This window comes from Amaranthus tricolor, chromosome 9 (assembly GCF_026212465.1).
Source record: "Amaranthus tricolor cultivar Red isolate AtriRed21 chromosome 9, ASM2621246v1, whole genome shotgun sequence".
NCBI lineage: Eukaryota > Viridiplantae > Streptophyta > Magnoliopsida > Caryophyllales > Amaranthaceae > Amaranthus > Amaranthus tricolor.
The window spans coordinates 20475356-20503296 of NC_080055.1; the positions used below are offsets into that span (position 1 = coordinate 20475356).

Genomic DNA, 27941 nt, shown 5'->3' on the forward strand with positions numbered 1-27941 from the left:
AAATTATTTTCAACTTGATTATACTTTTTTTTTTTAAACTATTCTTTTTAAACTTAACTGTTTTACGGGATAAAGTTGCAATCACTCAATTTCCTGATTTTGGGGGTTATTTCCCTTATTTTTCTTGCATTCTTATTTTTGCAGGTTATTGATCATGTGGAGATCATGGAGTAAGGATCACCCAGAAACATAGTTTTTATTAGAGTCATTTTTCAGTTTAAATTTAACTTCCAGTTGCTTAAGTTTTATATAGACATAAATTGAGTTTAAGTCTTTTTTATGTTGTAAGACTCTTTAGTTGATTTAATGTTATTAAGTTATTTCTTAGTCATTATGCCTTATATCTATTTTCTTAAAAATAAATGTGGTGGTAACACTCTGATACCATGTTGGAATAATGTTTCCGTTGTCTTTTTCCTATTGACAATGTGAGTATATATATATATATATATATATATATATATATATATATATATATATATATATATATATATATATATATATATATATATATATATATATATATATATATATATATTGTTGGCCGACTTTTTTAACTTAGTTTAACTACTCGCCTACTGTTAGTAACAGCGAACAATACCATATCTTAGGCTTGGACTCAAAGACGCATATATTGGAAATAAAAGTTCCTCAAACGTCTTGCTCTCTCGAAGTTACAATTTAGCGATGCCTCTGGAGGCTAGAACCCTGCAAATTCCCATTTCAACTAATTATCAATTCATTCTATCCCCTATTATAGAACAATAATTCACAGATATACTACTATAAGCCAATTCCATCACCTTTAAGAATTTACAATATATCAAAGGATTACATACGAATTCTCAAAAATTTTATTTTGTAACTTCTACAAATGTAAAATCAAATAAAAGAATCCATCGATCTAAAACAAATTTAGTTATATCAGTGTCGATAATAGAAACGAGTGTAGCAAGTATATAGTTCAAGTTCCACTTAGAATTATACGCAATCTTCATCACATCCTAGTATCTTCGAAAAAGCATACCAGGCTTTTGACAACCTGCAAGACTATGTATACATCCTTGAAGTACAACCGTAGAATAACGTATGCTTCGTCACTGTACAATGGTGCGATTTGCTGAATGCCATAAGAGATTGAGTGTTGCTGTTAGTCGGTTTTGATGGGTCAACTGTCGATACAACGAGAAACGCAAATAATAGTACACAACTTCTAGCACTCACCGTTCATTCTGACAGACGATATACAAGACTAGTAACTAACCAAACCAGTATTTTTCCACATTTTAGTTACTGGAGTAGCATTGACAGAGATTCCAGCAATTGAGCTCACACTATAATCATGGCAAGTTGGGTTGAGAAAGTCCCATTGATTGAGCGACTTCTCGAGCAGCAAAATCATCAGCTTGAGCCTAATAATTGACCAAAAGAAAGTAAGAAATCATTTGCATTTATGGTATCAGAAATGTTAAAACTGGAATCACAACTCCAATTCCAAATTGCCGTGAATGAAGTAGATTTGGGTTGTTGGGGGATGCAAGGAAGCCAACTCCGTTATGACCCTTTTTTCCCCTTGATGGGAAATATGTCGGGGTATTATTTTGCCATCTCTTCTTATTCACTTGCCCTTCGATTATAGAATTTGCCGATACAAAAGGCCGAGTCTAATCAAATTTCAGGCAGTTTAAATTCTTCAATGTAAACTAAAAACAGTGAACTGACCATGTCACATGCTATAACAGCCTCATCTTGTTTGGGGTAATTGTATACTCATGTCCTGACTCCTAAAACTGGCTATTCAGAAAGAGAAGAATTCTGAAAACATGGACATTAACCTTGAACGTCATATCCCCTTTTTTGAGGATGTTTATCATAATTTGGTTCACCCTCCTCATTTATGCTCAAAGTTATGCGTTGTAGAATTAGTACCCCGATATAAAAAAAGATAGGAAATAAATCTAAACATTGATACATTCTTTTGTAGGAATCAACCCTTCCCTGTTGACCATACCTGAAGACGGTGCAACAGATACATCAAGAACAGATGCACGAAAACCTGAAGATATATAGACGGCCATCAAGAAACTCATAAAATTGCAACCCATTAATGGACACACAGATATATCAAGATTCAAGTCTTACTAGATAAAATAGCAGGCCGACACGAGCTCTAGGATGTCGCCAGAGAATCCTCGTAGCACTGACTGCACCTGTATCCAAAAATTTTGCTGCCTTCCGCAACTGCATAGTTGATTCAGGGGAAAGAATGAGGAGAAAACCAGAAACGATTCAAGGATGTGACAAAAATATTGGTACAGCCAACAGGCGAAAAAGCATCATAAAGCAAAAAGAAATACCTGTATACTAGCGCCAGCCAAGTGACGTTGGTGTAATGGAAGAGGCCTACAAAGTACAAAGCAACTATGTAAGAAAATATTCTTAAGTACGCAACTGTGGCTTCTAGAAAGAAACGGGGCAAACGCATTCGAAGAGGACAAACAGAGAATAGAAATCCTGGCCTGTTTGACCACCCTCCAAAAGATATAGAGAGAAATCATGGTATCAGCCTTTTCGTGATCAGCACACCAAAGGTAGAAAAGAGTCTCCTAAAGCATCAAAGTTAGGGAAATTCAGGTATCTAATAAGTGGTTAAACATGGCTATATGACCCACTTGAGACTATAAAATTTATTTAATAGATTTGACATTGGAGAACTGTTACTATGGGGACTTTTGGACAGCTGAGGGAGGCCAAAAGACAACTTGGATGGTGGGTCTGAAATGATACGGATAAAATGGGCTTGCAATAGAAGATTCCATATGACATGAAAAGTAAAAAGACAATTTTTCTGGATCATCATAAGAGATAAAATCAAGGATCATGCAACTGAAGGATCTTTTAGATCAAACCTTTGACATTATCATTGTTTATATCATTATAACAATGAAGGAAATGTTCTTTTACGGAAAAATAGCATAACTATGTTAGCACAAAGAGGCAACATTGGTCCACTAGCTGAAAGATAATGCTAATATACAGCAAGCAATATGCTCAATAGCACATCAAAGAATACCTAACTTATCTCAAATGATACAAAGTACACTAGTTAATTCTTTGCCAAAACAAACATTCGACCCTTAAAAAATAAAAGTTTCCAAATGATTTCAGTCTACTCAATAGACTAGAGATATGTCAACAATATTACTCGCTACGATTAAACTCTTTCAGAGATGGATCCAATTTCACAACCAAAAAGAAGAAAGACAGAGTTTTTGCCAACTAACATTAACAATCCTCAATGCATTAGAGTATTTAAGCATGTCGAATGTTCTTGAGGGTTTTGATGCGTGGATCACTTTGCAAAGCTGTAACTCAGACAGTGAAACCTTTTGTTATTCAAAAGAAACTTCTTCAGGATTAGAATTGCTAGGCAAGACTCGTAAATGATCAATCCCCCCCTCCTCCCCAAAAATCACATGCACACATGAAAAAACAACGGTGCAAATGTGTTTTAACGGTGAAATACCATGCATAATTAACTTATTAGTTATTAGTTAATAATTTTGTTTAACTGAAATTATGAGTAACTGTGGTTTAAGTGATCTTATTAATTAAAGTTAATGGCTATTAATGAAATTTTTAACGGGGAGACAAATAACGTTGTAACGGTGAAATATCATGCATCGTTATATAGCATGATTTAACATCGCGGCAACTCTCAAACATGTTACATAACGGTCGATCTGTAATGTAACAGGGGAGTTTATGTTCCATGCACGCACACCAAGATATATTTTGTCCAAGGCAACCAAAAATGAAGCACATAGGACAAAAAACCATACATTATTCTTCTTATTGGACTACTTCAGAAATCAATTAGAAAAACCTTTTTCAGTGGGAAGAAACTAACTACAAACTAGAGACCTCATTAGCAGACAATAAGATCGACATAGAGAATCCTAGGGTATCAACACTTTACACTTCCTTTGATGATATAACTAGCACACAATATTGAGTAGGCAACCACCACCAATAGGAGTGGTTAATGGGGTGGGCGGGTTAAGGGTTGAGTTGAATTTCAAGGATAGCCAGGTGGGTCATTAACATACTTTTCTTAAGAGATTGAATAATTAAATTGGTCATCAAGAATAATGGGTCTTTCTCTATACCCTTTTCTTTTTTCCAATACACTTCATGTGAAGCATACCATATTACACCAACATCAAATCACCAATTCACCAGTATGTGGACACTCCATTATTGTTTCACCAATTTACCAGGGATAAAGCTTCGCAACTACTCTGTTTACCTCTCTTCTTCCTATTCATCCTTTCCCCAAGTTCTTCTCTATTTCGAGTATCCCCAAATTCTTGGGTTTTTCTCATTTTCTGGGTAAGTTCTATTTTCTTCCAATCTATTAGTTCATTCGTTTATTGCAATGATTTTACTCTAAAGCTTTTAAATACTTCAATTTAAAAATTTTTTTATTAGTGTTTATATTGTCAGTTTTTGGGTTTGTTGGGTTTTTGTTGAAATAAGTTGGGTAAATGTTGAGTAATCTAATGTAAATTGTTTGAATTTATGTGTTTTAGAGAGGAAGTTGATGAATTATTGAACGCATTTTGTATTTTTAATCATTTGGAATGTTAAATACTTAAATCTTTGAAAATGGCACCACCAATCAAATGAAAGGAAAATTCGTTTGTTGATTACTACATTTTAGCTCTATTTTAGAAAATGTAAAACAGAGGAAAAGAACGATTGACATCCCATCAAACGGCATTGTAATGGGTAAAGGCAGAGGATTTAGGTATCTTGACCCATCAATGACCCGCTCTAGTAATTATGACCCACGACATGCCCTGCGACCCGTGACCCACCCCTGACCCACTAAGATAGATTGCTGAGAAACATTGCTGAATCGCATTTGTCTGCCCAAACTCACCCGCCCCGCCCAATAATGGTTTCACATTTTGGATTACGTAGTTTTAGTAACTATCAATTTGGCGGTTTTTGTTCAGGCACATATATGTAACAAACATAATTGCGTCCAAAAATCTGGCAAATTGAGCATCAGAAATTGCAACTCTAGTAAACATAACAAAGATGAGTAGAGGCATACCCAATTTCCAAAATCATAGCAAAAATAAAGGCTGAGGAGATGAAAAATAACTGGGCATCTAAACATCTGATAAGCTGTTGATTATGACGTAAAAATGTAAAAATTTGTAAAATTAGAGAAGACATACTCAAGTTCTCTCATGTCTGTTTCATCATCCCATGTTGATGATGCGCGGCGAGAAATCTTGTTTCTTTCTGCTTCAGCCTGTTGACAGAGAGACATCATCAGATACAGATATCAGGGAGTTGAAAACAAAGACAACTAGACATAAGTACCTAACTGTGAGAGACCAACAGAAATGTGAGAACAAACCTGTGCTTCCTGAAGACGCTTGATCTCCTTCTCCAACTGAAACGCTGCAGCAGCTTTTTCACTTGCCATTGTTTCAAGCTGTGTTTGCTTGTAGTACTAAATTCAAGATAGTTTAGTAAGCTTTTCAATTTTCAACATTGTTCTACATGGTTAAGAAAATCAGGCACAAGATGTTAGAAATAATATACCAATAGATCAGTTAATTCCCGGTATCTCTTTTCAAGCTCCATGTGCTCCTGAAATCATCAGTCACAATACTAGGTTCATAAGGTCTTACTGAAAAAACATATCCAAAATCAGTAATATTAGAAATTTACTTGGATGATTACAATTATAAAACTTCAGCGACCATATTTACTCATGAAAAGCCACAAGAGCTGTTATTGAGATAAACAGAAAAAAAAAAAAAAAAACTATACGAAAGAGGTTCAAGGTCTTCAATTTATATCAGATTGGTGTATACTAGCATTAACCATGCAGATTCAATATCTTTCCTCCTAAAAATACAAACATTAAATTTAGAGGTCCAAGTCTGATTCACATACAAGGTACAGCCAAAACAAAGACACAACTTGCAAAGTAACCAATTATAATTTTCTATCTTAGCTTTCACTCATGTGTTAACCAGACAATACTTAGATTCAAGGGAGAAATATGTTCTCAGTTCATGTACACTATTCCACTTCAGTGAGGAAAGAGTAGTATTCTTGATCAATGTCCAATGATAAAGATTAGACTTACATTCACCACCAATACCTAAGGTTCAAATAAAGTTCAATTGATTTTGATTTTTGAGTGTTCATGACTTCATGTCAAGTAGAGAGCACAATATTGCAGCAGGAAATTTCACATCAACTTTACGCCTATGAATGAATCAATTTTAATTTTTAAACTATGTGAGAAGGAAACATAAAATCTAACCGGAAAAAAAGAAAGAGAATCCATTTTTAACTTGATTTTTATTCTGTAGAACTGTAGAACACAGTTCTTACTTCTTGCACTTTAAAATCAAGGGTCGGTGAAACAGAAAAAAAAAGGTAATGGGCGGGGGACAGCACAGAGGAACTAATGAAGTACTATAACGTTTAGAATTGAAATATGAAGTGCTGAAATAAACTTCTTGCTCCTACAGAGCTGCTGTAGAGGCTAAAAAATTTTGTGCCAAGACAACTCTGAGAGACGATCCAGATCAACTATCATTTGTTTTGTATAGGAGGTTCATTGCAAGAACTAGGATACAAAGGCACATGCACCAGCATTACAACTTTGTCATAAAAAATGTCAGTTGTCTACTTTGCTGGATTTAGCATGTCAATTTAACATTTTAACCACAAGATAAGCATCTGCAAAAGTTATGAATGATCAAATAGCTGACCTGACGTGAATAATGCTCAGCATCCCTTTTCATGGCAGCCATTTCAATTCTCATCTTTTGTAATTCAGCCTTAGAAAAAATAGTTTAAATTTCAATATGTGAGCATTTGAATGATAAAGGTAAATATATAAAAGAAAAAGCACATTTACAATTTAAAACAATGTGTTAATGGGAATGACACATCATGTTTTTGAGTGATATGTTGGCAACACACCTCAAGAGAAGAAAGCTTGATTTCTGCATCTCTTTGACCTTGACGTGCACGTTCTACTTCCTGTTGCCATGTCTGTATCTGGATTTTTAATAATTAATGCTAGGGTAAGGAGTCGAATAAACGAGGACATTAAGTGCTTAATAAATCATTGGCAAATTGTGCAAGCATATAGGATGCATCATAATTGAAATAGTAGAGCCTTTTGAACAAACTAAACAAAAAGTTACAGGTCCATTGTTACTTCGATTTATGCTTTCCGTAAAGTTCACCAGTATTTTAGTTCTTTTTACATGAAAGTGTAAAGGGTATTAGGCTATAAAAGAAACAAGCTACTTCAAACTGTGAAATTCCCCTGGTATAAGCTACTTCAAACTGTGAAATTCCCTGGTATGGTTTTTGATTACTACCTGAATCAACTGATTTGCATCTTCAGGCGACTTCTTTTGCTCACGACGGAGACAACCTTCCATGTCGTGCAGTTCTTGACTTAAAGATGCACATTCAGCCTTGAACAGATAAAGTTAATATTATATAGCGTATATGTATATATATATATATATATATATAAATATATATATATATATATATATATATATATATATATATATATATATATATATATATTTCAAAATACAATATTTTCTTCTAAACGAGTAAGTTATATGTCCTTTGATGAAATTGCATGTAAATAGCCATACCTCAAGCAATGCCACCTTCTGTTCAAGTTCACCTGCCTTCACTGCCCTCTCATCTGCCATTCTCTTAAGTCATACAGTAATCAGAAACTTCAATCAGAATCATATACCAACAGCTAATACACAAGTACGTATGTGAAAGCTAAAAAACATCCTTAGGTATCTGCATTATCAATAAATAAAAATCTGGGTGAATGAGCCATACAGATCTAAAAAGCCTAAAATATGGGAGCCTACACATACAGAGAATTTCCATCTATAAGAGTGTTGAATGAAAATGGAAACACAGCTTCATATAATGTACCGAACGAACAAATGACGATATAATCAGGAAATATAACAAATACTGAATATAATTCAAGTAACATAAAATATCCAAGGGCCAATGGCTCCTTTTTCCTTAGACTCAATTTCTATAAAATCTCGTTTTGGTAAAACTTGAATGCTAACTCTCCCCCGTACTTGCCTTGCTTCATCCACTATGCCTCCCCCACAATTATTTCTCTCTACTCAAAGCCTAAAACACCATAAACTCTACCAACTACATTCTCTATCCTTCCATGACACCAACTCAAGTTTCTTCCTACAAGACCACCATACGTTCCTAGTCCTCACGAATCACTATCACCATCATCAACCCTACTAGTGCAACACATACTCAATAGAAACCATCATTAATCAAAAATTAACATCCTCATACAAAACCACTACCCCATGCTGGTGGCCCCTCCTCAACTAATTGGAGTTCTTTATCATCTACCCACTCCATTTTCGGCGACTCTTCTTGCAGTTCCACCTCGTTCACAATAAGAACACTCAACACCCTTTCTTGCAAACATGCCCAATCCTCCATTTTTCATCACAATGAAAACACAATCCCCTTTCTTTTTGCTCTTTTCTTATGTAAGATGACGGGTTTGTATTTTTTGGGTTGGCTAAAAAATTGGGTTGGTTTATTTTTTTGGTAGGTTTTTAGGCTCCTTTTTGGTAGGTATATGTGCGAGTAGGGGTCTGGTTTTTTTGGGTAATTTTGTAAAAATAGTGGGATGCAAAACTACATACATCTTCGGGCCATTTGCAGCAGCCAATTTCTCTTCTATATGGCCTCCTCCTTATTACTTGGGTCAAGTACCCTTAACTCAGTCTGGATCTTCCGTTCTAATCCTCGAATGAAGTTAGCCAACAAAAATTCTACATTAATATCTTCATCCTTGAATGAAGTGTTTGGAATCTCAAATCCTCCTCCTTCCACGAACATCCCTGAATCCCTGGTTATGGAACCGTCTCCGGTGACTTATCCAAAACCTCTTTCTTGCGGTAATTGTTCATTACTCGCTCAAAGCCTTGACCTCTGCCATGAACTCATGGAAGCTTTAAGATTTACCTAATATTCCGAGATTTTTGCTTTTGTTTTTATTGCTCTACCACAAATTTCAATTGAGTTTCCTTGAAATAGTGCGTCATATTGGTAAATCTGTGAAGTTTGGAGTTTAGGGATTGAAGCCCGCAATGCTTACACATTTTCCTCCAAATTATCCAACCTACAATTCTGGGTTGGTGCCATGATCGATTTTGCTCTCATACCATTGTTATGATAGTGGGTGGATAGAGGATAGTTAAAGACAATTAGGAATAAGGAAGAAGAAGAATAAATATTAATTGCTGAAATCGGATGAAAATGAAAGAAGTAGAGAGAATAGAGTGCTTGTATTATGTATAGAGAGCAGTGTACTCCATGAGCTCTTAGAGTGGCTCGGTAACTCCCATGGTGTATAACCAACATACTAACTGATTTAAAATTTTTTTACAATGTATCACAATTTTACTCATTTCTAACTGATTTCTTTCCTCTTCTCAAATATACAAGCTTGATGTTGGCCATGGGCCTAACTTCGTCCATGGCATGATGGTGAGCGGTACTTCTAGCCTTCTAGGACATGGCATTTGGCAGAGGGGGTGGATAGTGTGGTGACACTGACTACACTTATTAAACCCACCTGCGTAATACACCTAAAAACTTGGCTAGAATTCAGTAAAAGTCAAAATACTTTAGCATGTGTGGAAACACATATGAGACAAATAAAAAGAATGAAGTGAGTAGCTCTTCTAGGAAAAGAAGTACAATTCTAAGATCACATATTGCTAAAATATTCCATTACTAAACAGAGATAGAACCATTCTTCTTGTAAATGAAAACAAAGTAAGAAAAAGTAACAAAATCATTTCCCCTGCCTATTCATTTCCATTAGTCAACAAAGATAATACAATTTTTTTTTTTGGAAATTAACAAGATTTTTTTATTAATCCCAAAACAGTTAAAGAACAAGGCAACATCCCATAAAAGGCTAAAAACACCCAAAAGCCTTACAAAACCCACAACAAAAGCCTAACAACCGGCCAATAACAAGGATCATCTAACAAAGGTAATATAGTTGACTTAATTAATAGCTCCAGCTCCCATCATTATTAACCACTCATGCACCCATCACTAGTTTAGCCAACCTCGAATGAGAAAAGGTCTGAAAAGCGCTCACCTCTATTTCTCCAGTCAAGAACAAGGAGTTTGGGTAGGTTACATCCAATATTCAGAGACCAACATTAGCTAAAGTATGTACTCTACTCCACATCTTAGAGTTTAACTTCCAACATTTTCAAAAATAATTAGATTAATACATGAGGCTACGTAAGCTGAAAATGGAAGACATGTGCACTTGTGGAAATTTCTATTTCCCCAATTTTTCATCCAATATAATTATAGCCTTGAAAATACAAACTCAAATAATCGGAATAGATACATGACTACTTCACTTAGCCAAAAATATAGACAATTATAATAATAGGAGTACTCAGGAGGCTTAGGACTTATGAGAACTCCACTATCACTAAATAGACATTTAGCATTGGAAATAGTGAAGGACACATTATGTCATAAAAAAGGAAAGGATAACCACTACCATGTGCCTTCTCTCTAATTACTTTACTGATTTGAAGTACACATACTCACATTAGAAGGGCAAAAAGTATTAAAAAAAAAAAAAAGTTAATAGTGCACAGCTTGTGAATGACTGAATGAGGATGACCACATCAATCAACAAAGAAAAAAAGACAAAAACAAAAATAAATATTACAAAAGAAAAAACTTTAGGAATAAGAAAAAGAATCTTTACTCTTTAACAGAAAAGAGAGGGGAGCGAAAATAGGAAAAAAGAAGAAATAAAGAAGAGAAAAAAGAGAAGAAAGAAGAAAGGAAAATAAAAAAACGTACAATATATGAGAAATAAAAAAGAAAGAAGAAAAGAGAAAACTTAGGTTAACTGTAAAGAATGTCGACACTTGAAGAAGATTCAGGATTGGTGGCACTTGAAGCTTGAAGATGGCAACACTTGAAAATGGCTAGTTTTTGTCTTCTAAATTAAGTAGATAGGCTAACTTTGAACTTTATTGGATGTTATTAGGCAAAAAGGCTTAATTTTAATCAAAAAAATTTTACATAAAAAAGGCACGTAAGGAGGGGGAGGCGAAAGGCGCATATAAGGTGTGCATTTCCTTCGCCTCCGTGTATGCGCTGCACTTGGACTCATTGAGGCACGCCTTTTAAAGCAAAGATGATAAGATCTTCATAGAGACAAAAAGTCTCGAGCTCTCAGCTTTAATGATTCTTCTGCCCAAGTCTTTCTTCAGTATTCATCACATGAGGTGTATTTCTTACTACTATTCATAATGCCTAATGAACTAAATATTAAATGCTTAGATGTTTGCCAAAGTTTAGGCAAGATGAATTCCTAAAGAAAACATCATTGCAGCAGGTCTTTCGTTTGACAAAATTCGAAATATCTGACAAAGACATACAATTCTCGCCATACCTGGAGTCTAGCAAGGGCAGTAGAGGCATCAACAGCTCGGTGTTCTAATTCTACTTCCCTTTCCATAGCAGCCTGTTGATTCAAATGCATAGTATTCAGCATTAGGCTAGCAGATCAAGCTAGGGGATAGGGGGAAGAAAAATTGGGATATAACCTATAAGAGTGATGAACAAACCTTTTTGGTGGCATTATGAGCTACACGCTCTTCTTCTGCCCATCGTTCAGCCAAAGCAAGCTCCTCCTTTAGAGCCTGGTTCATTTGCATGGAGTTTATGATTAATATAGGGTATATACAACAGAACAATGCCAAAGCCTTAAACCCAACAATATGGGGTCTGACTACATGAAACAAAATATATCAACGTGTAATATACTTTATTCGGCCTTATGTACTACTCATCAATTCCAATCATATAAGGGTAAATAGAGATGCCAAATTTATCCTTACATGTGATATCAATGAATAGCAATAAGAAACTAAATACATCATGATTCATGCTATCGAAATGATATCATGACAATCAAGTTTGCCAACTTACTTGCATCATCCGTGTTTCTGTTAGTTCCCTGTTTCTCATCAAAGTCTCCATATTTGCCTGACGAAAAGTGGAGTAACGAGTCAAAAAACCTTGGACAAACTAAATTAGAAAGACATTTTTCCAGCAGAAACATACAAGGACAGAACATAACAGTTGCTCAGAAAGATACAACTCAAATTAACAAATGAGCTATGACCTCAATCCCACACAACAGTAGTGATGAGATAGCAAACCAAAAGGCTTAATATCCAGCCTTTTCAAATTCTAAAGTACTATGTGCCAGGCTAAATTTTGAGCTGTAACAGGTACATTGACACCATACAAGAAAAAGAAATCTTAAATCTCAAAAAAAAAAAAAAAAAAAAAAAAAAAAAATCAAACCTGCATAGATGCGATATTCCCTTCAGACAAAGCAGCCTGCTTCTTCAGAGCATCAAGAGAACCAACAAGTGTCTCAATTTCAGAATTTTTAGCAGTTAGTGCTTCAGCCATAATTGACTCAAGCCTGTTTGCTTCAGCTTTAGCAGCAGATAACTCTTGCTGCAGTTGCTTTATGCGACCCTCAAATGATTTGCTGAGCTCCCTCTGCCATGGAAAACTTCAGAAATATAATAATACATTGTATAACATATCTAAACAAAAAATTGTGTTGAGCCTAATAAAACCTAAGTGGAAAAGGAGAAGTTTTACTTCAGCAGTCAGAAGCTCTTCTAACTGAGCATTTTCAGACTTGTATTCCTGAAGACGGGATGAAAGTCCAGCACAAACCTGAAAAGAAATGTCCCATTTTAAACAAGTGTCCAGTTTCTAAAAACTATATACATAGAAATGTTACTCTGCAGTCAGCAAAAGTAAGGTAAGGATGTGCAGAAGGCGGCCATGATTTTTAAAAAGTTAATCATGCAAAGTGTACGGAAAAAGATGTACAAAATTGCCAGTAGGAATGCATTTTAAAGCTAGTTTATTCCTGTCAAACTAGCAGTTCAATCTCCACTGCACAATGTTCAACATTTGTCACGATTTAGCAGTATTTGAAAGCCATGAGCTATAGTTTTGGGTTCAAGCATTTTGCTACCTTATCTACCTTAAACCACTTTAAGCACAGTGCAACCTTTCTGTTACGGATCGACATTCAAAGATGATTTAACACTGTATTAGGCAGAAACTGTAGCAATATGTAGCCATGATTGAAGAGCAATGTATGTAAATAGCAGAATGTCGATGTCAAACGTAGATGATGGTATGTAAGAATGTGTATTGAATGTAAATGTAAATCGTATGATGAACTGTAACCTAAAAGGATTACAATGATAGTATAAGCTTTCAAAAGGCTTGTGACTCTCCAATGCGAGTAAAGCAACTCAGACTAAATCTGTTACAAAAAAATGCATCCATTCTCTTACCCTTCTCCTATTTATAATACAGTCTCTCTAAATCTTAGTCCTCCAATTAACTAATTACTAGATATTAATTACTAAGTAATTCCTAAATTACCTCTATTAAGCCATTCATGACACTTTCACCCTAAAGGACGTTGATATTGCAGGCGCAACGCAAGCCTTGAGGATATCTCAGAACTATGCAAAGAGATTTTATGGCTTGTAGTGCACCAAACCCTGAGTTACAGCCTTTTTTGGCTTGGGTTCTTGAAAGCCATTCTCATTCAAAACTATGCTTGTCCAGAGGAGGCTTGTAACTCTGTTTTATGATGATCAGGGGTGTCGCACAGCCTTAATATCTTTATGAATTGGCACGTGAAGCCTTCCCAGGTCATTCAGAAATCAAAGATCACTCCAGGAAACACATGTTCATTCCACTCTAAGATTAATGATCCTTGGACACAGACCCTTGAAGGATAATTGGTGAACTTTATCCTTTAGCTTAGGCATGTGGCGTAACATTGGCATATTTCCACCAGTGCATATCTATGGTCATGGCAGCTATTTGTAATCGAAGATGACCAAAAGTTCAGCCTGTTTCAGCGTTTTCCCCTGATGGTCCAAGACAGCCTTATATAAGTGAACTACATAGTTTGTCAATTAGGCCTGACATAAACAGTCTCTAAACCCAAAAGTTACCGAGGATCAAGATGGCCTTTTAAAGACTGCACATAGCATACATAAATTCAAGATCCCTACATCCTAATTGCGTTCTCAAGTTATTCAACCAAGCAAGTCACTTTAATTCGAGAAGTAGTATCTTCTTTTGCCAACGACAAAAGTCTACACCCACAAACTTCTCCAACTTCACGATGTTATATATATGACAACAAGCATCATGAAGTTGGATAAGTTTGTGGGTGTAGACTTTCGTCGTTGGCAAAAGATGCTATTTCTTAGAGCTTCAAATGTGGCCTATGTCATAAGCACTCCAAGACCAGAGGAATGTGAAGGGGAAACAATGGAGGAAGTCTGCAAGCGTGGCAAGTGGAACAATGATGATTTCATATGTCGTGGACACATCTTGAAAGGTATGGTTGACTCTATGATGTTTATCAACTCATTGAATCACTAAAGTACTTTGGGATTTACTAGAGGGTAAATATATGGCCGAAGATGCAACTAGTAAAAATAGTAGTTTTAATGACTATAAGATAGTGGATTCAAGGCCAATAATGGATCAATTTCACGAAATGCAATGTATGTATAGTAACTTAAAATAACATGATGTAAAAAATGGACGAAATTTATGTAGTTTTAAGTATTATAGACAAACTACCACAATCTTGGAAGGATGTTAAAAAGAATCTTAAGCATAAGGAAGAAGACATAAATCTTAATCAATTGGGTACTCATCTTCAAATTGAAGTGAGTATCCGGGCACAAGAAAATGGGGGAAACAAATTCCCAACACTTCTACCATCAACATTGAAAAGATGCTATATTAGAGTTCGAACAATGTGTTTCAAACTCCAATATTGCCAAGACCGAATGTATGAGGTTTTGTGACAAACAAATTAAGCTGTCAATGATGTAGATGTTCGTAGGAAAAAGTAATGCAATAAAACGACACAAAGATTTAACGAGGTTCACCCAACTTAGGCTACGTCCTCCGGTGTGTAGTATCTCTTATATTATCAAAGGAGTTCAAAGAACTCCCAAATATGGAGAATTACAATAGAGAATAGATATAGGCTAGTGTTTGGCTTGGGGTGTATTTTGTGGATGTGTTTGGATGAGCAAATGAGCTCTCTATTTATAGGAGAGATCACATTAAATAACATTGAGTACATTAAAACTATGAATAAATGACAATGAAACAGCCCTAAGCACTTAAAGAGTCAAAAACAGCATCCTAGGAGCATCAGAGACATCGCTCGACCAAAGCAGAGGCTCGCTCGGTCGAGCGGGCTACAGGAAGTTTCTGGTTACATCTGTCTGCTCGCTCGACCCATTCTAAAGCTCGCTCGATCGAGCGAGCTGGTCGAGCGGCACTTCAGAGAGCTTCTGACAGTTTTGCTCGACTTTGCATTATAGAGCATCTTGAATTAAACCTTTACACTTCTTCATTAAGTCCCATAACTCCCATGATTAACTCATTAATTCATACTTTAATTATCATCATAAATGACAAACATTAAGACAAAACTTAATACACCCATTCATGATATCCCTAAGATTCCATCCCATAAGTCACCACATGAAAGCACCCATCAAATGTGCACTCAAGTCACACCATTCATAACAAACATGGTGGAGAAAAAGTCTGTCAATCATGGTACAAAGCATAAGAACAACCATGCTAGTCGTTCTTATAAAAGGAAAGTCTGCAAAAAACACAAAACCCGACAACAATGGTTATTGAATATGTGGAAAGTCGGGGCGCCGTAAGGATTGCTTCATTTACAAAAGGAAGATGAAGGCTTATGAAGAGAAGCAAGGTCATGCTTCAACAAGAAAAAGGTAATTCTACACAACTTGATTTACATCAAAATGATTCATATGTTAATGTTGTGTTGGATGTAACTTCTTGATGGATTGATTCGGGGGCTTTGAGACATATATGCAAATTAAGATATTGGTTCAAGACCTTTAACAAGGTTGTAAATGGAATCACTTTAGATGGCAACAATGGCCTACTTTGAATCACTTAGGCTATAAATTAGTATTTGAAGCCGATAGGTGTATTATTTCTAAGTGTGGTGTGTTTGTAGGACATTGTTATTTGGTGTGTAACCTATCTAAACTATCATTGAAGCATATGTATGATAATAGTGTGTTGAATCTTAAAGTTAAAGTGGATTCTAATTTATAGCATAATAGATTAGGTCATGTGAATTTTGTTATGATGTTTCATATGTATAAAACAAGAAATTATTCCTTCTTTTGTTATGATAATGAGAGATGTCACACATGTCTATTAAATAAAATAACAAGAACTCCATTTTAAAGTGTAGAAAGATAAACAAGTTTATTAGAATTAATTCATAGTGACTTAGTGTTTTCATTCTACTCTTAGGAAATAACAGATACATGATAACATTTATCAATGATTATTCAAATTTTTGTTATGTGTATCTTTTGCATTCTAAAGATGAAGTATTGGAAAATTTTAAGATTTATTAACGTGAAATTGAATTGAAACTTGATTTGCATGTTAAAAGATTAAGAATGGATAAAGGAGAAGAATACTATGATCTAAGTCATTTCCAGTCAAATGGTATTATACATGAAACCACTACAGGATACACACCACAATCAAATGATGTAGCGGAAAAGAATAGAACTGCTCAAGAAATGATTGTTTCTATGTTATCTTACTCGGATGTGAGTGAAGGATTTTGGGGTGAACCCATGTTGACCGATGCCACATATTAAATAGGGTTCCCACAAAAGCTAATAATCATCTTCTTATGAATTATGGTACAAACAGAAACTAAACCTAAATATCTTAGAGTTTGGGGTTGTAGGGCAATAATTAGAGTGCTTTGGTAATAAAATAAAAAAATTGGTGAAAAGGGCCTAGAGTGCATATTTGTAGGTTATGTGGAATATAACAAAACCTATAAGTTCTATGTTATTGAACAAAATGACTTTATATCGGTTCATTCCATAATAGATTCAAGACATGCAATCTTTGATGAAAAACGATTTTCATCAATTACTAGACCTAATTTACACCCACGTACCATAACTAAAGAGGTTGATTTTTCTATTCAACCAAGTCCTCATAATGATCACATGACTTTTAAGGAAAGGAGGAAAAGGAGTAAGATACTCCTAATTTACGTAGGAGTAAGGGACAAAGAAAAGAAAAATCTTTTAGACCTGATTTTGAGGTTTATTTAATTGAAGATACAAGAGATAATGTTTTCTCTAGTGTTCCATATTTATATGGTGTAGAAGGGGATCTGTTGACTTATAGTGAAGCAATGGCTTCACAAGATTCGAATTTTTGAGATTAAGCTATTAATAAAGAGATGGAATCCATCATGGGAAATAATATATGGGTCGTAGAAGATTTACCTCCAGGATGTAAGCATATTGATTGCAAGTGGATTTTCCGAAAGAAAATGAATGTTGATGGTACAATTGACAAATTCAAAACCTAGTTAGTGGCTCAAGGCATTCAACAAAAACATGGTGTTGATCATTATGACACATGCAACAACAGCAAGGTTAACCACAATTAGGCTATTGAGGCAATAGTCACATCGTTCAAGCTAGTAATTCATCAAATGGACGTAAAAGCAACATTTTGTATGGAGATCTAGAAGAAGAAATTTACATGAAACAACCCGAAGGGTTTATCATTAAGGGACAAGAGGAAAGGGTGTGCAAGTTAGTAAAGTCTCTACTCTCTATATGGACTAAAAACAAGCATCAAAGTAGTGGCATCAAAAATTAGATGAAACAGTCTTGTCATATGCATTTAAGTTGAATTAATCGGGTAAACATGTATATAGAAAAATTGGTAATTAAAGAAATAGAGTTATTATTTGCGTATCGGAAAACCTATCTAAGTAAGTTTGAAGATAGCCACTTTAAGAAGTCAAGATGGGCATGTAGACTTTGGTGAACTTCTGAATAGACACTGGCTTTAAAGTGTCAAGTCGAAAGAATAAGTGAAATGATTTTGTATGTACTTTTCTCTTGGTGGATGAATATATTTCTTTGATTCAATCAAAAGAGACATCATTGAAATATTTCCATTTGTAGTGAGTTGTACTAGGTGCCAATTCAATCTATAAAGACATTAAGCATTGATGTACAAGATAGAGTTTAATATTAGATTATGTAGAGATTTAATGATACTCTTAATAAGGGAGGATTGTTGGACATTTAGAGTATTGTGAGCCAAATATTCCGAGTTACGAATAGTTATCCAAAGTATTGCATGAGGAATGGTTAAGCAAATATTCCTTGAGGAGATGTAATGAAGGGATGTGTTGCTTTGAGGAGATGTACTGAAGAGATGTGATACTTTATTGCATTGTTTCAAGTCTTTCAATAGAGACATTAGGCCTCATTTGTAGATACATTTTTCAAAATTCGTATTCCTATTTTCTGAATTTCTCATCTCTTCTTTACATGTTTATGATCTTAGAATCTTGCAGACTCTACTTTGAAATTCTGAAATTACTTCTCATACAAACACATTTGTTTCTTCACATTGCTACTTTATACAGTGCTTATATTGTAGTGCAAACAGTTGTACCTATATAGCGTATTGTCGAAGTTCAACCCAAGCACCATTGAGGGCAAAATATTGCTACAAGGAAAGCATCTAGATGTGCCTCGGTTTGGTATGAAGTTTTTGAATACTTAGTGTCTAAATGAGTTTCCGAATAATGTTAGTTTCATAAGCTTAAGTGTTGTAAACATATAACAAGCTATGACAGAGGTATGTCTTCATCACTAAAATTTCAGAGACAGTGAACATATACATACACTAAGCATAAAAGGATTAAGCACAAGCAATTACTTGTCTGATAAATAAACAAATCATGTGTAACATATAAGTCCTAAACAGATTATTATATCAAAGACTGCCACATTCCTTTTCAATGCTTACAAAAAGAACAAAGATTCTGATTGTCAACCATTACACAAAAACATACTTAAAGGCATCGTCAAGGCAACCAACTGTACAACAAAAAATAAGGAAATAATAACATTATTTGTGTGGCAAGTTGAGAAGGTTTGTAAAATCTTCAAACAATGAAGTTCAAACTTCCTCCACACATCAGCTCTTGGTGGTACACAAATTAGAAAGAAAGGGGTGACAACAAATGATGGATATATACTATATATCAAGGGAGGGAAAGGTGGTCGAATAGAATGGAATGTGATACTGTCGATATGGACAAGTTTGTCAACTAACCAAAAAACGCCACCCAAAAGAACAAAGCATGCATTTGGGAATTTCCTGAAAGAGAACATAATGCACACAATAAAGAATAAAGTATATGATACGAAGGTGTAACCTTACCCGCGCTAACCTCGCCTCTTTTGATTGACCAGAATAATTCGTTGACTTGAGTAGACCTTGAGCCTGTATATTTGACAACAATAAGTTCAGTCGATGCCAATTCCTCCATCAAATGTATAATAGAATTGATTTGTGCATGTTAATCCATTTTACCTCCTCGAGTTGCTCTTGTACTTTGTTTGAAGATGTTCTTGACTTTTCATCCCCCTGTTTCGAGGACTTGGAGATAGGTTCAGGTGTGGCATCAACAGTGCTTATCTTTTTCTTGTCAGCAGACACTGGAATGGGTGTAACATCAACTACGGATGATGATTCATCTTCAGTACTCTTCAAAGAGTTATCTTCATCTTTTGAACTGATACTTTGGCCAGAATCAATTGGATGATTGTCAAGGCTCACCTCAGACCCAGTGACACCAGATTTGGTAGCAGGAACCATATCATTATTAAGTTCACCATTTAAAGATGAAATGACCACTTTATCACTTGTATCAGCCTCCCCCTGCCTATCACCAGGTTTGCTCACTTCAGATGATGAGGGTTTAGATTCAGCACCATCCACATAAGAATTATTATCAGTCCTGCCAAGCATCTCAATGTTGGTTTGGGCTGTTGAATGACTTCTGATCAGCCCAACATTGTCAACTGCTGTGACCTCCATCATTTCATCAGTTATAGAATTTGATACTGATAGTTGTAAGCTACTTTCTTCCTGCACGGTGTCCTTCTTTTTCACGTGTTCCTCCACAGAAGCTCTCTTCTGAGATCAGAAAGATCCTATTATTGAGATGAGTACTAAGAGCGCGGTATCCATTGATGAAGTAGAAAAGCTATATCAATGTCATATGATCAAAGGAATTACCTTTCCCTTTGGCTTTGACCTTTTCCCTTGAAGACCCTTTCCGTTAGAAACTGACAAAACATTAAATGACATCAATAATAACAATATATTTATGAGAACTTTAGAACCGAAAATCACGAAGATTGCTTTTAAGTATTAGACAACGCCATAACCCTATCTAGAGGATCTTCAAAGGTCCACATCCACCAGTCAAGGGCTACTAGAGAGCTGCTTTGGAGCAACCCACAATGAAAGGAAATTCTTTAATATAGGACACTGTACTTTGTAAGCGAGATCTTAAATTGCTAAAAAGTGTATAATATTCACAAGTAGAAATGTAAACTACATATTTTCCATGATTATAGTGGTAATGGCTATAGAAGCAATTAGCAATAATAGAACAAAAACAAATACTATGAAGTTAATAGGCTTGCTATACAAGAGCAGTCAGCCACACAGAAAAACACAATCGTAGAATATAATGGAGATCATGAGAAAGATTAATATATCGAATCACAAGTGGGGAAACACGAACAGAGAAGCACATAAATAAGGGGTAGCGAAAGAAAATACACCTCATCTACATAGCCATCCTAGGAGGAAGTTTGACAGGATTTAGGTGAGGGCGGGGGGCAAAGTATTTCATATGGATTCACAAAAAGGAATTCATGTGGGTTGGAGAAGGGGAGGGGGGCAGAAAAAATGACAGGATTCAAGAATACGTGAGCAGTATTGTTATGACAGTGAAACCAATAGGTATTGTGAGTTTAACATGGAGTTGAAAAAAGATTTGACGACCTAATGGACCAAATGTAAAACTTACACTAATTATTTAGGGAGGGTCGTGGCTAACCATGGCCCTAAGGCTCCCCCTCTGTCAAATAATGACCTACTTTAACAACCACTCAGTCCTCATTAAGGCAATGTCACCCATGAACTTTAAATCAATCATATCTTATCTTAAAATCGCAAACCAATTCCTTGTAGGCCAACCTCTTCTTCTACAATCCAATATGAATTATTTCCACATCTTGTCATCTCAATATCTAAATCCCTTGTCAAATGTCAATATACCCAACCCATTTAATAGAAGTTCCTGCCCTCATCTCTCTCCATTATTCGTAATTTCTCACTTATGGTCTAGCCACACATCCAAAGAATCATCCCCATCTTTGCTCGAGCAATTCGCCCCAAGCATTTATATGATGAGCAATGTGTCCGGTCTTCGTTAAATTGCATCACTAATGTTTGAAATACTTTGACCTCAATATAGGTTATACTCGTCCTAATCACGATGTTCACACAATAGTTGTTCCAGCCTTCCTAACATATTATGAGTTTGTCATTTGATTTCACTCACGTCAAAGCCCTTCATCTCCTAGGTATCTCCTCCCTTTAATTACATATTTTGTCACATGCACAATAACGTAAAGCACAAAAAGTCCATATTGCCTTGTTTTGGCCAAACTCGTTCATAACAATTGCGAAAGACACTGAACATGGAGTTGATTTTTGGGTAGCGCTACAATAAAGATAAGGAGCTCCAAAACTACAGCCCATTTTACACTAGCATTGGCTTCCCCGATAAATGTAATTGCTCAAATATAAGTAAAAAGAATCCCAAGGCCTTCAAAATCTCAACAAGACCTCTATACGAGTTTCTAAATACAAATCATAAATCGTCCCCATGTCTAGGAAAAGCATATGTAATTTCTCATGAGATGTAAGGCTCCCATTGCAATCTCATCAGTACAAACTGAAATTGATGAGCTCAAATAAAAAATGAGCTAACATCTTGCTTACATATACTGCTATGCTAACAAAAAATTATTGTACACGTTTTTTTTCCAAAAGATAAGATCATATATGCCTGATGTAAAGAGTGCAAATAATCACGAATAGAGCCATGCATCTATTGCATTAACAAAACATGTTCTCATATTGACTGCATTCAGCTTCCAGTCATACAAAAAAATGAATGCTACATTTTTTCTAAATAATGGCCAAGTAAAGGTGTAAGGCCTTGAAAACAAGCTCAAAAAAGAGGGGAAGGGGGGAAGAGTGAAACGGCACCAACATATATAGGGCTTATCCTTCTTATGAAGGGGACATAAATAGAGTAGAGTAGTAGACACAACAATTTTCTTAATCATCATACGTCGATAACATGAAGATAAAGTCCCAATCAAATTCATTTTCATCTAACTTGAATGTCTTCCTAATCCTTAAATAGACACACAACAAAAGCTAACAAAATAATATTGATTAACTAGATTGGGCCCTCGTGATAATCTTGCAAATACCACTGCCAAAATATGGATTTACCTTAGTACTTCCTTTTTGCTACAAGGAATTAAACCTTGATAGTAACTTGACTTATTGAATATACAATCACATGTCAACCATATTACACTTGACATGACTTCATGGACACTTAAGGAGAATAATTTTTAGCAATTCTAATAAAATGACGCTAAGGCATCGTCGCTGACAACGGGTCACTTTGATTTGTTTTTATCATGTAGTGCGACCCCATATTGTTGTGATTATACTGTGATCATCCATCACAAAAAAATAATTTAAACATCTTCTTTGTCCGATTAACACACGGTTTATTTCAAATTCTGCTGAAAACCATCATATACAAAGGAATATTAAATTTGGTATCATTACTTTGATTTGAAACCAACGAAATCAAGTTCCGACCTTAATAGTGTGGGTCCAAACCTCACGTCTTTTTTGCACTTAAGGCTTTAGTAAACGTAAATATTCATTATTACCTTAAACAATGCCTGTTAGGCAGTTCCTATGCGTACAAGCATAACATTCTAGCGTCTCCGATAACAGCAAAGCTATGAAAAAACGTGAAACTTCTATACCCTCCCAAGCACCAAATCCTCATCTTCTACCTGTCAAAATAAATAATCAAACCCACTTCTATTCTACATAAAGTGCATCGAGCAGGTGTTCTAGTTAATAATGAATTCAATCCCCATAGCATTTTCCCATAGGTCATTTCCATTCTACCCAAAGAGAGTCATGCTCATAGTTCCATACTTTTATCATTACAAGAAACTTCAAATTACATCCCTTTTAATTTCCCCAAGCTTTAATTTTCCACAAAACGCTTTTAAAATATTTGCCCACATTCACAATACCACATTCCTCTAGGATAACTTCTGTCTCCCTAAGCCAAATTGTCTTCTTTTCTTAATTTGCATGTCACCAAGAAATAATGCACTTAAAAAGCATAGGAGGTGCATTACAAATTTAACCAATAGATATCACTAGTTTATCAATAATAAGGAGTCAGCATGTCATATTATACAAGGAGTGAAAATGCATAATCCTTTGGTGCCTTTTGGTACACTATACACAAAAAGTTCACTTTAATTGCGCAGTATAGCAAATTCAAGGGGACAGGGAGTAAGAATTAAATGGATAAAGATTTGAGTAATTTAATAAGGAACTCCATACCTTAAGACACATGTGCCTCAAAAAATAGGCATGTTAAACGCTTTTAAGGAAATCAATGGCTAATTGTGAGTGTAGTCACTGTGCGTCAAACAACATGCACGCCTTAGCTATAACAAAAGTGTTTCTAAACCTGCCATTACTTTGGTGAATGGTGACTCAAGTCTCAACTCACCCACCACATGCAACTACAAAACCAATCTAGAAAAGCAATAATTGTAAGCTATAACAGAAGTGTTTCAAGTGCACTTTGCATATATATACTTTATGTTTGGTAAAAAAGATTAATATGCCATGGGCCCATGACTGGTGTAATGCAAGCTGACTTCACGAGTTTGCTCACATTTCTTTCTCTTACATTTACAGCAGCTACTGAAAGGATAGCTACATATGCCTAACACAGTTATAACTTATAAGCAATCGATTAGTTTACGATCATAAAATTTAAAGATAATTGAAATCCATACCTGCTGGGAGACTATTGGATTGCTCATCTGTAAGTTCATTCGCAACAAGTTTTGCCCTCCGATCAACAACTTCAAACAAATCTAGTCCACAAAACAACACATTTATAAATAAAGTGAAAATGGAAACAATGACACATCATGAAGAAATACAACTCTACCCATTCTATTTGAAACAATAATTTAAAATGTTATAATCGTAATATCATAGGTGAAAGAAGTAAGTATTCAAATCGCCATTCCATATTTGAAAGTAGCCCCTTCCATCAATTACCGAAAAAAAACCATGAAAATTCAAGAAAAGGCATAATTTCCCTTATTGAGGAATATACGAAAACCATTCTTGTTCAAAAATGCAAACAAGCATACTATTTTTTATTCTCCCACATATAATGTCTCGAAGCACAAACAACTATCATGAAACACAATTACACTGAGTGCTTGTTTGGTATAGAATTTTGGCTCTTTGGTAACATAATCAATTAAAGTTATCTATTACCAATTGTTTGATTTGATGTGAAAATACGCAATCTCATTTCTAAAGGTTAACTCATTCCTCTACATTGTTATCGCTCACATGTGAATGGAAAAAAAAGACATTTTCTTTACAGTATCTGTATCGTGAATGAGTCATGAGTCACGACCTTCTCTACTCAATTCATCTCTCCATTCTCAATTTGTCTTCTTCACCTTCTCTACTTATCTCATCTCTCCATTCTAATTTTTTCAATTGATTTTGATCTTTTCATTTGCGGTGAATGTGAATACAAGAGAAAACAAGGGCGTTGTGATTGTTGCAAGGTTGTTAGGATTGGGTTTCTAAATAGGATCGATGAAGGGGTAGGATCGAAATTGGTAACATCAAATCGTAGAATTCTACAAATAAACATTAATACGCTCTAGATAACTGATTATCAATTATATTTGTTATTTTTAAAAGCTCTAAGGTGTAAAATCAAAATTTATATGACTTCATCTATTGTTAAGAAAAATAATACTTTTAATAATCATTTAAACTGCAAATCAAGAAATACTTAATTTTATAGTCATATAGCTATGATAATTTTACATAATTTATATATAAGTGACATCTAGATTATAAGATATTTTTTACAATCGAGACTAGCCTTGTAGGATTAGATTGCTGAATCCTAAGATGGTGGAATTGTATTATGATCCTACATATTCTTAACATAAGTAGGATCGTACGATCCTACCAAGATCCGGATAGGTCGCCTATTTTTGGATCGTAGGATCGTATAATCATAAATCAGGATCGAGATTCTAATAACCATGCTTGTTGCTAAATAGCGATGATCATATCTGAATTTTATGTTTTCAATTTTTTTATTGATTGATGATAAATTATGAATTTAGATTATTTTTTCAATTTTTATGATAATTTTCTGGTGAAAACATAAACAAAGCAAGGGACCCAAGGAGAGAGTTGATAATGGGTTGAAACATTATTTGTTATTAGTCCTTCCACCTTTTTCAAACCAAACAACTGATAACAATAACACTTTTCATTACTCCTTCTCTTCCTTAACAAATACCATTCCACTACATTTCCGCTAAACATACCAAACGCCCCTTAAGTGTATAGAGATAAAGATTCGGACAAAAATGCCAAGTTACTCCTTCATACCCTAAATTTGCTACATTTTTCATGTTCGCTTGTCCCACTTAGTTTTCTATTTGGTCCTTTATGAAAATGATCCCCACCACTTTTACTAATTCTCATCCACACATCTCTTCGCTCCTTTAATATCATTCACACAATTGATTTTTTTGTAGATTTTTCCAACAATTAAAGTTCTCCTTAATATTTGTGCAAAGCCCTTTGGGAGTAAACTCAAGAAGTATGCCATAATCCAAAACTTGGAAGCAGCACAAATACTAAGTCCACAAACATTTTCCCATGGTGAGCACGGTAGATTATTAACATAAATACATAATCAAACAAACTGAATCACAAAAACCTTATTCTAGTGTGGCAGTGACAGCTCAAGATCACAAAAGAAACCTCATATTTGGAGTCATATAGTAGTCAAACTCGTAACCACAGAGTTACAGAAATGGAATCAATAACCCATCATAAGCTTCATTGTGTCCCAAGGGAATATAGCTCAAGCAAGCTAAAACAGCCTACCATTGATAATTAGCCTCAAGATCTAAAGAACCATACACTTTAATAGGACAACATAACATTGGATCATAAGAACTAATTAGTGATCAGATTTTATGTTACATCTCTCATGAATCCAAGTCGCATCTCATTTCTCCTCATATCACTCTATGTCTTTGATTCAACAACTCATCCTTGACCCTCAAAACATCCTAACACAAAGGGAGTCCCAACAATCCAAAATAACATAAATTCACTAGAAATGAAAGACAATTACACCCTCACATAAGTTTCAAGAACAATGGTGGAACTGCAAAGGCCAGCCACTGTCCACCCTAAAAAACCGCCTCCTATTGGTAATTAACCTCAAAATCTAAAGAGCCATACACTTAAATAGGACAACATAACATTGGATCATAAAAACTTATCAGTGATCAGATATTTGGTCCACAAATTATTGTTGGTCTAGCTGTGTCATAACGGAACTGTTCAAATATTCTAAAATCCTGTTATTTTTTACCACTCACATCCAAAAGATATTGACGTGAAGTTTTCGGCTCCTCCACCTAAAGTCTTGGCTTCGCCTAATAATTAACTCTAAAATGTCAATAGCTACATCGGTGCATTTCACCTAAACGTAAACTACTACAAGGCTTTTGTTCCAATAATACAATCTCCCTGCTTACATATTATTAATTAACACACTTGAAACTAAGGTACAAAACCCTTCTCCAGAAAAAAAAACGTACAAACCCCAATTCCGATTTCCAAAACCCAACTGAAATAACTCAAAACCTACCCTTCAAGCTACAATTAGCATCAATAAAATTACCCAACAAATATTATTGTTCATTTGTCGGTGCTAAATAGATGGGAATTGTTCAATGCAGGTAGATCCAAAATGAAATACAATAATTGTGACCCACAAAATATGTCAACGAGATTGAATTTTCGGAAGTAAATTCATCAACATTATTGTTACCAGAACCAATAAATTGAGAAAAAGAGTGAAGAAATTACCTTCAGCACGTTTGAGCCAAGAATCCATCGAAACTAATAGTGTCACGAGATCAGGCGATCAAGTGATGTAAAAACTAATGGGATTGCAGTTTTTTTAAAATTAAGAAAAAAAAAAAAAAAATGATTTCGCAGATCAGTTGTTTGAATTGAAATCTGATTGACGGATTATTGAAAAATTAACAGGAGTAGATCGTTATTGAAAAAGAATATTGTAGCTTCCGGGTAGAAAGAAGAACTGCATAAGCAACATAAGCCAAACGTTAGTTAAAATGTGCTTGTCAAATTTTTACCTTCCCACTCCAATACTCCATAACTATTGTCCATCGTTTTATTTTAGCTTAAATTGATGTCTTGTTTGTCGTTCGTTGTCAATAATAAATAAATTTGAAAAATTTCATATGGTAATGCGGTGGTATTAGATATTTGATGTGTTAATTAAAATTTTGTCAAAATTCAAATCATAA

The 27941-nt window shown here is 34.9% G+C and overlaps 1 protein-coding gene across 3 annotated transcripts; it reads right to left on the minus strand.

Annotated features, from left to right (window-relative positions):
- Positions 1-778: 778 nt before the first annotated feature.
- LOC130824641 (golgin candidate 1) lies at positions 779-27826 on the minus strand. 3 transcript variants are annotated; one of them, XR_009046751.1, is made up of 22 exons: positions 27478-27826; positions 24333-24413; positions 20413-20462; positions 19705-20310; positions 19552-19614; positions 12811-12888; positions 12502-12705; positions 12121-12177; positions 11757-11831; positions 11582-11653; positions 7722-7784; positions 7431-7529; positions 7024-7101; positions 6810-6878; positions 5623-5670; positions 5435-5530; positions 5250-5326; positions 2358-2403; positions 2143-2241; positions 2012-2056; positions 1225-1412; positions 779-1120 (listed from the first exon to the last, which is right to left on the minus strand). XR_009046751.1 is itself a non-coding variant. In XM_057689728.1 (21 exons), the coding sequence occupies exons 1-21, from the start codon at positions 27503-27505 to the stop codon at positions 1341-1343; spliced, it is 2106 nt and encodes a 701-aa protein (XP_057545711.1). In that variant the 5' UTR covers positions 27506-27826; the 3' UTR covers positions 779-1340. The 3 variants fall into 3 exon arrangements, 2 of the variants coding, with proteins under 2 accessions (XP_057545711.1, XP_057545712.1); XM_057689728.1 differs by having other exon boundaries at positions 779-1412; XM_057689729.1 differs by lacking the exon at positions 27478-27826 and having other exon boundaries at positions 779-1412; positions 19705-20327; positions 24333-24415.
- Positions 27827-27941: the final 115 nt, after the last annotated feature.

Excerpts from the sequence above, each read along its gene's own strand:
- LOC130824641 (XM_057689728.1), bottom strand. The coding sequence starts at position 27,505 with ATGGATTCTTGGCTCAAACGTGCTGAAG. Across the intron at positions 12,178-12,501 it reads GGAATATCGCATCTATGCAG|GCAAATATGGAGACTTTGAT; the intron begins GTTTGATTTTTT and ends ACTTTTCGTCAG. Across the intron at positions 7,785-11,581 it reads CTGCCCTTGCTAGACTCCAG|AGAATGGCAGATGAGAGGGC; the intron begins GTATGGCGAGAA and ends GTATGACTTAAG.